At 27.7% G+C, this 18,200-nt stretch overlaps 1 protein-coding gene across 1 annotated transcript; it reads right to left on the bottom strand.

Annotated features, from left to right (window-relative positions):
• Positions 1–13,273: 13,273 nt before the first annotated feature.
• On the bottom strand, positions 13,274–16,334 carry Bfra_005494 (putative small s protein; the record flags this gene model as incomplete). The annotated part of the gene is made up of 2 exons (XM_037335876.1): positions 13,274–15,836; positions 15,892–16,334. The coding sequence occupies 2 exons, from the start codon at positions 16,332–16,334 to the stop codon at positions 13,274–13,276; spliced, it is 3,006 nt and encodes a 1,001-aa protein (XP_037191086.1).
• Positions 16,335–18,200: the final 1,866 nt, after the last annotated feature.

An 18,200-nucleotide genomic window follows, 5' to 3' on the forward strand; every position in this document is an offset into this window, starting at 1 on the left:
CCTAACCCTAACCCTAACCCTAACCCTAACCCTAACCCTAACCCTAACCCTAACCCTAACCCTAACCCTAACCCTAACCCTAACCCTAAAACCTTATATTAAATACAAAAACCCTAAAAATCTAATCTTTTTTTATTTAACCCTTACCCTTACCCCACATACATCCTACCACCTCTAAATTCCACTACTCATTCTTTTCTTTTATATTTTAATATCATTACTATATAACCCTAATATCTTCTTTATATATAATTCAATCTCTATAATCTTCACAATTTTATGGAAATAACTTAATTCGAATTTTCATTTTCTTTTATATATATGTACTTAAAACCCTACAGGGTTACAATAGATACTCCACACAAATAGATCTAAATAAGATAAGATATATAAATTGTATTATATATTTACTTATCCGATATTGAAATACCCTTCTTTAATATTCTTATATATATTTTATATGCTATATACTATATCTTCATCTAATTACTCTTTTAATCCTACCCAAACCCTTTTTCCACTTTCTATAACCATTCCCAAATATTAGAGCTTGCTCAATCCTTTCAATAATATCTGGGGCGGGATTCTGGGTTCTAAGAGCCCTCCATTACTCTTTAACATATTTCTGGGTTGTGGAGGGAGCATTTCTATTCTTCCAATAATCCTGGGTTATAGGGGAAGTTTGATAATTTTCTTTACTATTTCTGGGTTATAAAGGAAATTTGATAATTTTCTTTACTATTCCTAGATTGTAGGGAAGGGGTTCTCTAAAAACATATTTAGTTTATATATCCACTTTGACTCTTTTCAACCCAACATCCTTTCTACATTTAGAATAACTTTATTCCTTGTTTCTTTTATGTTGCCCTGTGTAGTATTCTATTCAAATCATTTCAAGTTAAACTCACTTCAAATCAAAACAATAAATATAAACACCCTTCGATCTAAACATCCTCCAATTTAAATACTCTTTTTTATCCATCCAAACTTTTTCGTAAATATATTAAATGCTTCTATAGCTTAATTCTTTCTCCATCCTCCTTGATTACTATTCTTATTAAATCATTATTATACTTATGCAATGCTAAATTCAACTTCATATCTTTCTCGAATCAGCTATTTATCAATCCATTTTCGTTTATACAGAATAAAAAGAGTAGGTAATATTATATCACTATATATATAACTAATATTTATAAATAATCGATTTCTGTATTATATAATAAAATCGCTATATTATTGGCAAATCCCTTCCCGAAATTGATTCATACTTATTTGTCACTTTATTGATTTTTTATATCCTAAGTTGTTAATAATATCTTTTAATTAATAGTATATCTTATACTAGTGTGTATTGTAGCTTTATAGAGTCTCCATTACCTCACAATAAATACAATATTAGCTAAGCTATTTAATGATTTGCTTTTTTTGGTTGAAACCTGTTATAATACTAAATACGATTATAGGAACCATAAGGTTAGAGATTGTGATTATAATAAAAACAGCCACTTTATTAATAATACTACCTTTTTCCATATTAATATAATTAGACCTAGACTTGCTTAACCACTCTACTTGTAGTATAATCCAAAGAAGTTATATCTTATTATTGATAATCCCTTTTTGAACTTTCTATCAAACTCAGAATTCAAGCTATTTTTGGTATACTGCGATATTCTGTTTAGAATATCCTTCTCAAATAAAGATTTCTCGAGCTCTTAGAAATATAATTTATTCAAACTATAAATAAGCTGTTACTTTATTCTATTGATATGCTTATTCATTTTTAATACTTTTGTAAATTTATTGACTAATTCCATACTTCCAGTAATCTTGATATCTTTGGTTGAATTATACTTCGGTTTAAAGTAACTTGTTCTATTTGATATTAAGTTTCGGAATAAAAGTATAATAAGCAGATAAATAATGCACTTGTTTTGATTTATAGTATATCTAGTAAAATACATAGTACCACTATACTTCATTTATTTTGTTCTCAAATCGTTACACCTCCTAAGCAGTTTAAATCTAACTAGTAGTCTAATCAGATACCCCTCCACCACAATAATCGCAGAGCCTTCCTTTTGCTTTATTACAAGTCTGTTTTTTCTCATTTAGATATCTATTTATAGTAAATTATTAATAATCCCAAATTTGAATAAATTGTTGTATAGTAAGCTTATTTATTATAAGCTTAGTAGCATCCTGTTTATTAAATTATTGATATTCTAAATCCTTTAACAAAATAATCGAATCAATATCTTCTCCAATCTGACCATTATATCCGGTTTTTTGTACAAAGTCGATCATCCTATATGAAACCTCAATATGCATAATGTAAATAATCCCTGGGTAATCCTTATCAATCCCGAATGCTTTAGTTACAGTAATAAATCCTTCGATTTGCAATCATTTCTTTATAACTGCATCTTTTTCCTTAACTATAGAATAATATAATGAGCAATTCAAGATTTGGCCTACTTTTTCGATTCTATCTTAACTACTATAATAGAAGATATTCTACTCTTCTTTCCCCAGACCCCGCAGTTGAACTATTTCTTGGATAATCTTCATGGCATTCTGATTTAGATACCATCATATAGTATATCGAATGTTGGCATAAACCATACTTATTCAAATAAAACGAAAATCAGAGATATATATAATCTCTTATAACTCATTGAATCGACTTAGAGGCAGTATAGTTATTAACAAGATTATAGAACACCACAATATTTAAAGATAACCAAGCTACTGAAGTTTTGATTAATAATCACTAGTAATAAATAAAAGATAATATTCATTAAGTATAATATGACATAGTAACTTTTGTTTCTGGAGCATTGACCCATATGTAATAAAATCAGTGAATACAGCTTGATCAGCGTTGATCATAACAATTGGAGTATAATCTACTTCTTTATGATACCACATAATATACTCAATGTGGGCAAGCTATAATTATCGAATATAGTCCTTTTCAAGTGTATTAAATGGTACAATAATAATACTGACTTCTGAATCCCGAAATACTATTAGAATAATAAATATTAGCGTTTTTCCCCCGTTAGTTGATAATACTATAATTAATAGTATTTGTAATTCGAGTATAGTAAATATAGCTTCTTTTTATTCTTTTAATCGGAATATAAATTCTTTTTGATTTAGTACTTTCTTTAAATCTTTATAAATCTTATTATTAGAGTAAATTAAAATCATGTTAAATGATAGTATTCTTATAGTTATAATTATATCAATTTATAGTTGACTTAGAAATCCTATACTCTTTAGTTCTAGTAATATAAATATAGCTATATTTGAACAAGATAACATAAGTAATTCTATTTGAGAAACCTTGAATACCAATAGGATGAAAATCGCGGGCTATGACCGGCCCAATAATAATCTCAATCTTTTAAGAGTAAAACTAGGTGATAATATTCTATAAGATAATTTCCACTAATATTTTATAGATAGTCTTAGCTATTTACTATCTAATTCTAAAAGCTAATGCTACTATAAATTAATAGCTCCAAAGATTCAAATACTTTTGTTATTAAGATTTCAAATAATATCACCCCAAACTTTATATTATTTAGTAATATTCTTTTCATAGGCGACTATAAAATTAATAATACTCACAATCATATTAATATTCTTATATAATATATCTTTAGTTATAGGCAGATTTTTTATAAACTCAGTATTAATATACTCATAGCCCATTTTAATGACTACATTTCGATAGTCTTATATGATTAAACGGACTCCTAATCAAATTATAATTTCCTGAGTTAAGATCTTAATTAGATACTTATATATTCATAATTCATTTTTATTATACTAAAGATAATTACTTTGGGGAAATTTATTTATTTTCTAATCGAGAATTTCTAAGAATAACTAAATATAAGTTAAATAAATTGATTAGATCTATACTATATACTATAGGAGAAATCGAGGAATTACTTTAGCCTCATCAAAAAGTGCCTGGGATTTATAATACTATATTATATATCCCATTTAACTATTAATAATATAAATATTCCGTTCTTGGAGTAAACCATTACGAAATCGAATGGGAGTAATTTCCTTTCTACAAACTAGGGGATTATTATTCTAATGTTTCAGAATAAATATGAGCTTTTTCAATTATTTCTGTAACTATCAATACTCGCGAATTTTTGTTATTTGCCATATATTATTTTTCTGGTTCTATAATTATTGCTTTTTGAAAGCTTTCAATATTTGCTCCATTATCTAGTTCAGCTTATCTTTTATTCCATTAGCCTTATTAATAATTTATAAAGCTCCCCGCTTTACTAATAATAAATCATTTTGAATATTCTCTAAATCAATCTCAAAGTAATCCTTCTTCTATTTTATCTATATTAAATCCTCCTATAAGATATCCTTAGCCTCCCGAATTATATTATAGATGAAATCCTTGAATCGCTTAATAGGTATTAGCTTTCTATGAAATTCCAATAGATTACCATCTGAACGATTTATCTCGAATTGAGTTCAAGTAATACTGGGCTGGTTAATCTTCTATATACTTATGGTTTTATTATACCCCAGCATCTTAATCAAGAAACTATATGGGCTATAACTGCCTACCACTAGATATTTCTTCCACAATTCCAAAAACTAATTAATATCTTTAACTATCTGTTCTCCTCTGATAGCGGATAACAAAGTGTATTCTAAAAACAAAACCCGAATGTAATACATAAATCCCACAAGTATATACAAATATTTATCTTTATGCCTTAATTAGTTTTCGTTTTTTATAATCCTTAACACTACAGCAAAATATATTATAGGATTATTAAATCGGTTATATCTTTTCAAGCTTTATAGAATCATAGATATAAAGAATACTCTTATCTTGTAAATCTGATTATCTTTATTTTCTTTAGTTTTTAGTAACTTAAGTATCTCTTTAAGTAGCTCTTTTTATTTTGGGTTGAATTTGATTAGTTTACAGTAATCTTTCATTATATTAATAGCAACCTTGTTAGAATTAATTATTTATTGATTTTCCTTCTTTATTTTATCTTTATTTTCATTTACGGAATTATTTTGATTATTTACTAACACTTTTTCCCTATTTTTAGTTTCCTTTCTTCCCAAGCTTTTCTCCATTGCCCTTTCTTTCTATACTATATATACACATAATAAATAGTATACAAATTATTAAAGATAAGTAATATATCAATCTAAACTATTTTTATTTTGTAAATATACCATAGAACAATTCTCTATTTTCTTGGTTAAATTAGCTATTTATAATTAGTATGAAATATTATCGTAAAAGCTGCTCAGTTTATTCACTACCCTCTTAATTATAATACTTATGATTTTACTAATGTGTTATAATTACTTGTCTTTTTGGTCCGATAATTTACTTATATAAACAATATATTTAATATTATGACTCCTAAAGTATAATTGTTACTAAACAAAGCTCTATTAATTAATATTATTACTCTTTTTTGTTTTATTATTAACAATCTTATGTCTTTTTTGATCTTAATTATTAAAATCTTTGAATTTGTGTAACAATTGATTTCGAACTACTCTGTTTTTGTTTTCTATTAGTAGTTCTAATCCTTCAAGATTTGCCTCAATAATTATAATAAAATATCTCTGATATATATAACTAAAAAATGTTTATACCTTAACTTCTATTTAATACTTTGAATTAATCTTCGAAAACTGCTAGTTATAATCTTTATAATATTTTTATATTCTATCCTTTGATAATGTAATATGGATACAATCATTACAAAGTAGCGTATCTACAAACTAATCAAAAGCTGGAAATAGAAAACCACCTAGCTCGGATACTCTGACATTTTTGGGGTACTGAAGAGAGAATAAGCCATACTTCTTAAGTAATAGGATACACCTTTTCTTTTCTAGATTATATCTATTCTGAAGATAAGTCTCAAGTCCTCGAACTACTGTTCAATGCAGAGTACAAACTAAAATCTTGTATTCAGTAATATATTCAAATATATCGTTATCTTTATTATTATAATACTCATTCTACTTAATCTATTGAATAATTGCTTATTAAGTAACCCTAAGTTAGCTAATTTACTCTAAATAACCCTAAACTTTTTCAAACTTATTTATAATATAGATTTCAGTTATTTGACATCAATTTTTATTAAATATTAATACTGTATATTAGTTTTAAAATAAGAGTAATAGTCAATTTAAAGTTATATTATATTCTATATCACCAATTCAACTCCCGATTCAACTATACCGCCTAATCCCTTTCGCTTACCCTAGTTCTATTTCGGCACCGATTCAAGTTGAATCGGCCCCCGCCTTATGTAAAGGTGTAAGCTTATTTTATAGTTTTTGAATAATTGCTTTGAGTAATAAGGCTTTAAATTTATTGTTTTCAATTATCAATTCTATAAGATAGAAAATATTTATTATTTTAATAATCTATTTATAAATATTCTAATATAATTTATATATAGTATTATACTTATCTTTTTTGTTGTAATATTTTTTTTGTAATATTAAATACTCTATAGAGATATCCTAAAAGATATAAGAAATAGATAAAGGAATAGGATTTATTTGAATATCTTCTTTTTGATTTTACTTAGATCTATTTTGATATATAGTAAGATCTTACTTATATTTTATTTGATTAATTATATTGTATTTATTTATAAATTCCAAAATCTTAATAAGTTTAGATAAATCCTTAATAAGCCAGTTTTCCTTATAGATAGAAATCACCCAATAAAAATTTTCATTATTTTTTAAGGATTCTCTAGTTTTAATTGAAATAATCAGAATAATCTTGTTTTTAAATAGTTTGATATCCTTTTAGATATCTTTCGATATATAAAGGTATTATAGATGTAAGAATCATTTTGATTAGTGTTTATAAATAACTAATCAAGTAACTTCTAAGGAGTTGTGCTTTAATATAACGAATTATAGTGAGATTAAATATAAAAGAATATTTTATATTTGAAATAAATTAAAAGATATATATATATATATATATATAGCTTAAATACTAACTAAGCTTATAACTATTATAAAGAATAACTATATTATTTGATTATTTTGATTAGAAAATAGGTATATATAATAATAATAAATTAAATTAACTTAAAATATAATCATAAGGATTATACCTATTTTATATATCTAAATCAAGCAATAGAGTTATTTAATTAGGTTAATAAAACTTATTAATATTAATAATAAAAGAGTGTTTTGTAATTATATAAATAGGCACTTCAAAGAAGTACTATGCTCAATCACATGGTGTTGCATAAGACAGTGATTTCCGTGACATATATTTTATTAATAATCTATCAAAAGATTATTCTTATTTATAAATCTTTATTCAAATAATAATCAATATTATTCAAGAGTTTATCTTCAATAAGTAATCTCTATACTTCGAATATAGAATTAACCTTATTATCCAAAAATTCTAAATCTTTTATTTTAATATTTAATCTAGCTTTATTAACTAGAAAGGTTATAAAGTCGTTACATATCTCAACTAAAAAAATAATTTCTATAGAATTTTCGAAGGTATTTTTTTATTATAGATAGAATCCTAATGGGTTCAACTCTGTAGTCTATTCAATTGTCACTTATATATAATAGCAGCTTCTATTGTATATTCTTGATTCTAGTATTTCCCGAATATTATTTATTATAGTTATATTGTTGGCATTTACAATATCCATAATGTCTTATCTTAATAAATCAAAAGATAAGAAAACAAAAGGATTAGATTAATTGAATTCTATTTCTTTGCTTTCGATATTTGAAGTATTATTAGATTCTTATTGTAATTATTAGTTTGGATTTAGGTTTTCGTTAAGAGTTTGATCTCATAATAATTGAATTCTATAAAAGAATATTTTATACCAGAAAAGACAAAAAGAATTTTGTTTTTTAAATATAAAGGGTTTTTATTTCTTTGTTTAGTAATCTTGAGGATATAATTTGAGTATAATATTTTTGTCACGGCGCCAACTACCTGTTCGTTAGTTGCCTTCGTGCCTAAGGCTCCCACAACTAGCGCACCTTACTTCTTATAAGTAGGGTCCCTTCCTTCCATAGTTCTTTTACCCTTATGGTACAATATAAGTCTTTACCCGTACCTTGACAATTTTCTTTGTTTAGAAACTCGAAAATATAATATATTCAAAAACTCGAAAAGAATATATAATATAAACCAATATTCTATTCTTTACAAATAGTTTAGTGATTTAGATGAATATAACTATAAATAGATATTTTGATCTTCTCAAAAAGATATTCTATTCTTCACAAAAATATTAAAAGTTTATTATAATATAACAACAACAAATTCAAAATATAATAAAAAAGAATCAATTATTGTAACTAAAGAATAACAAATTATTATATAAAGAATGAATCTATAAAAGGCTTTTATAGGCCTAAAAGGAACCAGGAGGGGATCAAAAGGGAACCAAAAAGAGACTAAAGCAAAGCGAGATTTGCCCTGCCAGGTGGGGCAAATGGATGACTAATCTAGGCCTGAGGCCGGATCGTCACAACAAAAGTATTAAAAGTTTGTTATAATATAATGACAACAAATTCAAGGTATAGTAAAAAAGAATCAATTATTGTAACTAAAGAATAACAAACTATTATACAAAAAATGAACCTATAAAAGGTTTTTATAAACCTAGAGGGAATCAGGAGGGGATTAAGAGGGAACTAAGAGGGGACTAAAGCAAAGCGAGATTTGCCCTGCCAGGTGGGGCAAATGGATGACTAATCTAGGCCTGAGGCCGGATCGTCACACTAAGATGTATTCAATAAAATAATTACTAACTTTCACTATTTATAGTATATTATCCCTTAGAATATATATGATACTTAATTATATTATATTAAGATTTTGTTTATATATAATAGTGTCCCTAAATGTTATATTGTGATATTTAATTTTTATATTAATATTCTGAATCTTATTAATTAAATCAAGTAAACAGTTGATTCTTATTAAAAGTTATTCCCAAGATAATATATATTAATAACTAAAACCTTTCTTATTAATTAACATTTTTATAATAATAATTTCTTGAATTCCTTTTTTCGAAAACTATATAATAAGTATAATAAAAAGCAATCTTTTTTTGTATTATTTGATAAAAGTAAAGATAATTATTACTTCCCCGGTTATAAAAAGAAAGGCTACAGATATTATAAATATAATTAAAAGGAGAAAGATTAACTTAAAATAAATTATTATAATAAGTATAATAGCCTTAACAATAAAAGTTTCTAAAAATACTATAATCAATTTGTTATAAATATAAGATAAAAGAGTAATCAGAATAATAGCAATAATGATAGAGATTATCTTATTGATTAATATTTTATTAATAATAATAATAATAATATTAAAGAAGTATTTAGGATATTCTTTATATTAATAGATATATATAATGGATTTCAGATAGTAATTATTCTTAACAATATGGTAAGCATTTATATATTAACAGTTGAGATATTAGTTACAAAAATTAAGTGATATTATATTAATAAGTTTTTTGGTATTATAATCAATACTAGTATCGCTCAAAGATTAATTGTTAAATATAATTAATATTTTGTATAAAAAACGATTAAAAATATCAAATATAATTCTGTAATTACTAAGCAAGTGATAATGCGATATAGTATTAATACAACTATTTCTATTAATTTCTTTTGGATAAATCTTTCATTTGGAATAATAAAATAAAATGTAATAAAAGCTGATGTTTTATTTCTGTTGTGTTTGGCAAATATGGATAGGTTCAAATTCAAGTATGATAATATCGATAATATTATTATTATATTTAAGTATATTTTACCTATTTTTCGATAATTCAATTATATATTTCTATTTTGGAAGGTCAATCTTCAGAATGTTATTTATAATTCTATTAGTGATAAAGAATATTTACTTATAAAAATTGAGTTATAACGAATTCATAAATAATTCAATTATCTATTTACTTGCAAATTTTATAAGATATTCAAATACTCTAAATACAATAAAGATTTCGAAGTAATCAAACAATTTATCAAGTTTTGTTATTATTATCAAATCTATAGAAAATTATTAAACAAATTCAAGTTCTCTATTCCCAATAAGAACTTTGAATTCAATTATATAATATTAGTTGATATACTTTATATCAATAATAATCCTGTTTTATATATTATCAATAAAGCTATACATTTTCAAATAATTAAATAATTAAATAATATATTTGTAAAATATATATAAAATAAACTCTATAAATGTTAGATTGATATATATATTAGTTCTCCAGAATATATTGTTTATAATATAGGTATTAATTTTGTTAAAAAAGAGTTTCGATAATATATCATATTAATATCTATTCAAATAAAAACTATTTCTATAGAAGTATATCATTTGATTAATATCATTAAAAGATTTTATATATTACTATATAGATCTTATAAAATCATTTACAATAAAGCTTATAATTTAGATATTAATAAGAATATAATACTTCAAATAACTATAAAAATAATAAACGATATTACTGGACCAAATGGTTTAATATTAATATTACTTATTTTCAGTACATTTTCTAGAATAATTGAATTTAATTCTCTGATATTTATTATTTAATAATAAGTTATTGCGATTTCTAAAGTTATAATAAAAATCTATAAGTTATATAGTTTTATAAAAGTATAAGAAGCTTTGAATATATATAATAACCCTTTAACTATTATACTTTATAGTTTATCTTTAAATAGCAATATTTTAGTATGGAGAGAGGGCAACAATATTACTTTTGGCAAATAAAAAGGACTGTTTTTATTATTCAGTATAGAGAGATATGTATAATTAATCTATCTTATGGACCTATAAGATTCAGATTCATATTAATAAAGCCTTATTATCAAATTGACCAAATTAATAATCAAATTAACTAAATTAACCAAATTAACCAAATTGATCAAATTAACCAAATTAACCAAATTGATTAAATTAATTAAATTAACTAAATTAACTAAATCAATTAAATTAACCAAATCAATTATATTCTGGGTTATCTTAGAAAATATAAAATAATTTTATTAGAATCTAATAAGATTATATTTATTATTTTTGAAGTAATTATTATATATATTAGGAATCCAAAGGAACTCCTATTAGATCTATTTAAGGATAGCTTAATATCTATATCGAAATCTTTTCCCCAGATTATCATATTCCAGATTTATGCTTATATATAAAAAGAGTATATTGGGTAGTTCATTATTAATCTTTTAGATTCAGTTTTATATAAGAATTTTAGAAAAAAGGAGATTAATAGTTTAATGATTAAAAATATATTTAAAGTTATATTATTATTAGAAGTTCCTTTAGATATATACATTTTCAAATTATATTTTATTAATAAAATTAAAAATAAAGAAATGGATATTGAATTTTATAAATTACAATTGATTATTTAAGTATATAATAATATAAATAAAACAATTGTTTTAATATAATTATTAATAATTCAATAATTATACCAATATATTTTAGCTTTATTAACTATAAGCATTAAAAAGATAAATAATATAAATATATACATTTAAGATATTATTTAAATATACACTTAATTAACCTTAAACTTATATTACACTTTCTATACCTATACTTTAAAGGAAATAGATTTATTAATTAATATAATTTTATTTATTATAAAACCATTATATAGTATTCTGGAGGCAGATAATTATTAATTTAAGATATATTATATTTATTATTATAAAAAGCTCAAAATACAATAATTTATTTATAATTCTTGTTTTTTGTATATTAATAATCAGAATATTAGATTTAATATTATTAAACTCCAAATAAATAATATACTCATTATTAGAAATAGCAAATTTGTTTAAATTAAAAAAAAGTAATTCAAATAAACTAATTTTATAATTAAGAATTGAGAAAAGCTAACTTATAATTACTTATTAAATTCAATAATATTACTTTTATACTTTAAAATAATAATATCTATTTTAATCAAAAAAAACAATATACTAATCTTCAATCTGTTTTTATAGAATTTATAAATATTTATGATATATATAATAAAGTTCGAAAACATACTTCTACATATAATCAATATATTGTATAACAAATCCAAAATATATATATTATAATTATATATCAACCCAAAGTATTTTTCGATTTATCAATAATAGTATAAACAATATAGTCAGTTAAAAACAATATTATAATATTGAATAAATATATTAAATAGTAAAAAGAAAATTCTACCAAAGGATTTAACTATATATCACTTAATTTGGATTCATTTAAAATCACTATTTTTGCTAATACCTTTTTTACTAATAATAAGGATTATTTATCCCAAATAGATTATATAATTATTATAATAAATAAGTATAACAATATTAACATTATTTATTAATTATTTATTAAATATAAAAGAATTATATATAGCATTTTAGCTTTAGAGCTATACAGATTAATTTAAGGATTTAATATTGGAATTATAATTATTTCTATAATTAATATTATTTTTAATAAAGAAATCCCATTGGTCTTATACACTAATTCAAAGTCATTATATAACTTGCTCATAAAGCTAGATATAATAAGTGAAAACAATTAATAATCAATATTATAGCTTTACATCAATCTTATAAACGAAAAGAGATTATAGAAGTCATTTGAATTAATGAACCTACTAATCTAATCAATATAATAACTAAAGAAAAACTATATTAAACTCTATCTAATTTTATTAATATAAACAAAATCAATATTAAATTAATAAGATAAATAGAGAAAGAATAGGATAATAGGATAATGAAATAAATAAGAAGAAAGGGCATTTCTTAATATAAGGTTTAGTATTTTATTAATAGAAGAATAAATTGAACTATAAAAAGAGAGTTTCTAGTATATAAATATTGATTATATAGTGAATAGTTTTAATTCATTAGTTATTATATTATAAGCCCTAAGCGAAAGCAAAAAAGACTAGCTCTTTTAGTAGGTCTATATAAGATCTATTATTTCCTGTATATAGCTAGCTCTTTAAATAGAATACAACATAGACATTTAGGACCTACATTTGTAGGTACTACGTCTTCCGTATCCTTCTCAAACCAACAATTAGTGCCATCACTGATTGAATAAGCATATGATAGCATCGCAGAGGGTCCACCGGATATATGTATGACTCTACCAACCACGATGTTTTCCAATCACTCCAAATAATGATCTAAATCCACCCTTACTACGTACGCTCAATGTATGTCCTTTCGGGTCGGTATATTTGAGTCGATTCATCAGCTCACCCGTTTCCTTTGGAAAGAAAGTCGAGAAATCCATGGCTTGGATTCGATTCAGCGCAGTCTGCGTCATTCCATCAGCTTCTGTGGACAATTTAATATTAGCACCGTATTGAATTAGTAAATCGACAACCGCGAGCCGCTGTCGAAGGTTATCCAGCCATATCGCTCCTCCTCGTCCTCCCAGTTTGTCTTGATTAGAAAGAAGTCCATCGCCCCCAAAGAAGGCTCGCTCCCAGATTGTTGCATTCAAATACATATCGCTAGGTTTAGCACCTCTCTGGAGAAGTAGAAAGACCATATTGCTACTCCCTGGTGCTAATCGAAATTTTGGGTCATTGTTATTTACGGCGATATCGAGAAGAGGACGTATTTTTTGGCGAGATAACTTCCCTTGCTTCGAGCCGGATGTGAGTTGATGCCCTGTGAGAACTTTGATCCGAACATATGCACAAAGTCCATAGTTGACAGCTGCAGATATGAAGGACTCATAGCCAAGAGGTGATATCGCATCAAACTGTCGTGAGGTCCAATGATTCCCCGTCCAAGTGGATGCATGATCCTTCATAGTGCGATCCAACTCATCCAAAAGCTCAAAGTTAGACTCTCCAGTTTGGACATCGGCGAATGATGCGTGCTCTAAAGCAAGATATGCCAGACGTGCCTGTTTTTTTGATGTCCAGGAAGCGACAACTCCCTTTAGCAGAAGGATGTAAGATCTCAACATTGCGACGTGGGGGTTAAAGCTACTGCCCTTGGTCCGGTCAAGCTGTTTAGACCAAATATCTGCGCGATTGAGATAGTCGCGCGCTGTACGGTGAAGATACTGGACTTTCAAATCTCCTTCAGCAACTCTCGACAACCTCATTTCACTGACGTGCAGACCTTCCGCAGGCCCCTGTACTTCCAGCAAACCGGCAGACTGGCTTTTCAGTCGATCTTCCATAAGTCGGCATCGGCTTCTGATTTCGTCTGCGGATAATGGAAGTATTCTGGCTGTAATTGCTAAAGTTGAATCTTCGTCGACAGCTAATGAAAGCGCCAAGACAGTGAGAGGCAACTGGTCAACATCTTCTCTTCCAATGATTTTAGCCTCTTGCTGCGCAGCGTTGACAATTTGAAAAAGCCGAGATGCGTGCTGCAGATAGAATGGATGGATGTATGACAGCATATGGTTGTAGAGGTCCTCCAGATCACCTGGTATATCATCCAATCTTCGCCTGAGATCCGAGATAGTATCGCGATTCCTCATTCCGCTAATGAGAGACTGAGTGACAAGTTTGACCCACAGGAACACACCTTGTGCCTTATGTACCAGATCTTGGACAAGCGCTGGCGCCTTAGTGGGTTCTCTGGATGCCAGAATTTGATAGTGGGTATTTGCAGCCAAGTTGTCAGACACGTACTTCTCTATATCACTGACAGTCAAGTCTTGCAGCTTCAAACTCGGATAACTGCTAAACGCATCCCCGAACTCCAGAAGCGGACGACTGGAGACGCAAAGTTTGACCCTAGATGAGCGGCTGAGTTTTAAAACAAAGTCAATAATATTGTCTTTGTTATCATCATACTCGTCTAGACCATCAATGAATAAGCACATATTGAACTTCACGGTATCTTGAGATATGATCTCCTCGAATACAGCTGAAATCTCAGGATATGTCCAAGTTTTATTGATGAATTGATTCGTTTCCTTGACCGCCTCAGCATAGTTGTGTGCCCATTGCAAGGGGAAAAGCAGTGGTATCAAAGATCTGTACTGTTCAAGTATTGCAACGATAAGAGACCGAAGGAGCCCGGCATGTGATCGTTGATCTTTGCTTCCGCTGTTCCAAAAGAAAAATCCGGCCTTCAGACAGTTGTTTGACCACATTGACAGTTCTTGCAGGGTTCTAGGATGGCCAAAAATAAATCGCATCAAGGTGGATTTTCCAGAGCCGGCTTTCCCATGAATCCAATATATAGTCTCCCCGGACTGAAGCCATTTCACGAAGTTCCCCCATGGTGCAGACTCTTCTTGATCCCTGAACAGCCATTCGAATGTTTCCCGGTGGGCTTCGGTCACTTGGTCTAGTCTGTCGTCCATTGCGGGGAATCGAAAGTTGTCCAGTATGGGTTCTTCGGCGTTTCGTCTCACTTTCTCCTCACTATACTCCAATCGGGGTTCGTTCTCAATGTTGTCGAACGTTGACACCGCGGTATTGACTCTGGGCGGGTTTTTATGAGAGCTTCCTTGGCGGAGCTCTTCGCCAGCCTGGTTTAGGACGTGAAAGATGGTTAGCAATCGAGAATCAAGCTTCTCAAGATGCTCCGTAATAATACGGTCTCGAGTCGCCGGATAAGGATCCGGAAGCTTCCGAGTAGATGAAAGTGAGGCAACGATGTCTCGTGTGTTTTGGTCCACTCGGTCAAAACGTTTAGCCATTTCTGTTGTAGTAAAGCTAACACTTGATCTAAGGAAGTTTCACATGTTAGCGGCCAGTTGGTTTGCGAGACAAGTAGGATTACCTTAGCCCAACCAATACATGCAACTGGATGGCGTCTTTATAAGCTGACATCCGCGATGTTAAGGCACTGATCTCATCTTTGGTCCATGCCGTTTTGATTGCTTTCTGCAAGCTACTCCATTTTTGATGGTGCCCGTTTCTTTTCAAGCCTTCTAGCCGCTCAAATAGCTCAGTTGCGACACCGTCACACGCTCCACATACTTTTCTCAATTCCGCTTCCTCCTTCGAACCACATCCAAGGGCAGCCTCACGCAAAGGCGTTCTCAGCTTTCCAGTAATTCCCTTTAGGTCTGCGGTCAGGAATTCAAGCTGGCTATTCGACTCCAGAGCCCCTTCAGGTGATTTTAAGAGCTCATGAGCATTTATCAGAAGCTTGCTTGTAAATTCGACAAATTGCAACACGGTTCCAGCCAGAGATATAGCGCTCAAAGGATCCAGAACCATTGTTGTCGAACAATTAATTGAGCCACAAAGTTTGATAGATGAACAGGGCTTTGACGTCACACTTTGTGTATTCTTTGATTCAATGTGTAAGTCGTTCGATAGGTCTGGAGATTGAAGAAGATAATCGAAGTAATAAATTCTATATATACTGACAAAATGATTTTGGATTATGGTTTACAAGGCTACCGTGAAGAAAGATGCCGAAACGATTTTCGGGCATCAGCTGAGGTTGGGCAATGTACTAACCCTAATCAGGCCTAGTTCTATTACAATGTGCAATATATCTCTTATGTGGGGAACTATTCACAATGTAAAGAAAAGCACAGAGGTTTTTTGCGTGTGTTTTCTGTAATATTACCCCACATAAAACCCTACCTCTCACGCCTTGAACGTTTTATAACATAAAACTAGTTCTCAGGCCTAATAAGTATAATCTATACTACTCCCTATCACTACTTCAACCTAATATACTAATATACTTCTCAATAATATTTGTATAATATCTACTCCTTAGATGTTATACAAAAAAGCTTAGTAATATCTAATCAATAATATCTAGATAATATAGTTTATTAGTTTATTAGTATATATACTATATTAGTATTATATAAGACAGTGATTTCTATAATAAGTGCCGGGACAGGGATCATGTGACCGCACTAGCGCTTGCGCTAGTGCCTCGGCACTATAACATATACGTTTCGTAGTCCTAGCTTTTAGAACCGCAAGCAATATTACAATAGTATGAACCATAGTACTATATTAACTTCACTATCCTCATGATGATATTAACAATAAGATTATAAGATAAAGATAAGCCTTGATATTATAATCTATAGAAATAATACTATAGGAATTATAAGATTAAAAAGTAATTAGTAATTAGGAAAAGATAGATATCTATCTTTGATGATATCTACTCTATTATAAAGCTTTATACTTAAAATAATTATTAGGGTTATTGTTAAAAGGAATAGAAGTTACCGGTACTAATCACGTGCTGTGATTAGTAGTACGGTTACCTAAACAGGCTAGATTAGACGAACCATAGACAGGCATATTGGTCTCCGAGGGGAGCAAGAGGGGATCAAGATGTCTACACGCGAAGTAATAGAGTCAAAACAGAGGCCTCTTCCACTCAATCTTTTAATAGTTATATTATAATTAGTTGTAATCTTATTAAATTCCTATTTGAAGTCTAATCTAAACTATTTTAAGAAATCACTAATCACTTTCACGTGACCCCTAAGGCAGCTCCTATAACAAAATATTGAGTAAACCATAGCCTCTAGTCTTAAAAGCAAGGAATTAATTCTATATTCATTCTTTATATAATATTCTACTTCGAAGTACTAGTTTATATACTTTAGTAAATCTATAACTAATTATATAAACAAGCCACGTAATCCCGTAGGCTGTTTCTATAATATTAGTTCTAAAATTAAGTAAGATATGAATCAATATCAAGTAAAAATCTAAAAAAAAAACTTAGTAAAGAAGAAATGAAAAAGCTGAAACACTATTAGATTGGAAAATTTTCATAGATTCTAAAAATTCATAATTCTAATAACCCTAAATTTTAGTTATTACTAAGTAAAGAGTTATCATCAGATGTATACGAGTTAGATGATTACTTTAATATATTCTAGTAGAAATCAACTATAGTATTACTCTCGAATAAATAACCTACAGAGCAGACTATTTATAGATTACCTACAGGTATATATTATTTCTACACAGTCTAATTCAATAGTATATATTGAAAAAAATTGGAACAATAATAAGAATGTATACACGTTTTCATCAGAATTATATTCATAGAAAGTTGTTGTCGATCATAGAACAGCTATGAGACGAGGAAAATGA

This window comes from Botrytis fragariae (genome assembly GCF_013461495.1).
Source record: "Botrytis fragariae strain BVB16 chromosome Unknown tig00000075, whole genome shotgun sequence".
NCBI classification, from domain to species: Eukaryota; Fungi; Ascomycota; class Leotiomycetes; order Helotiales; family Sclerotiniaceae; genus Botrytis; species Botrytis fragariae.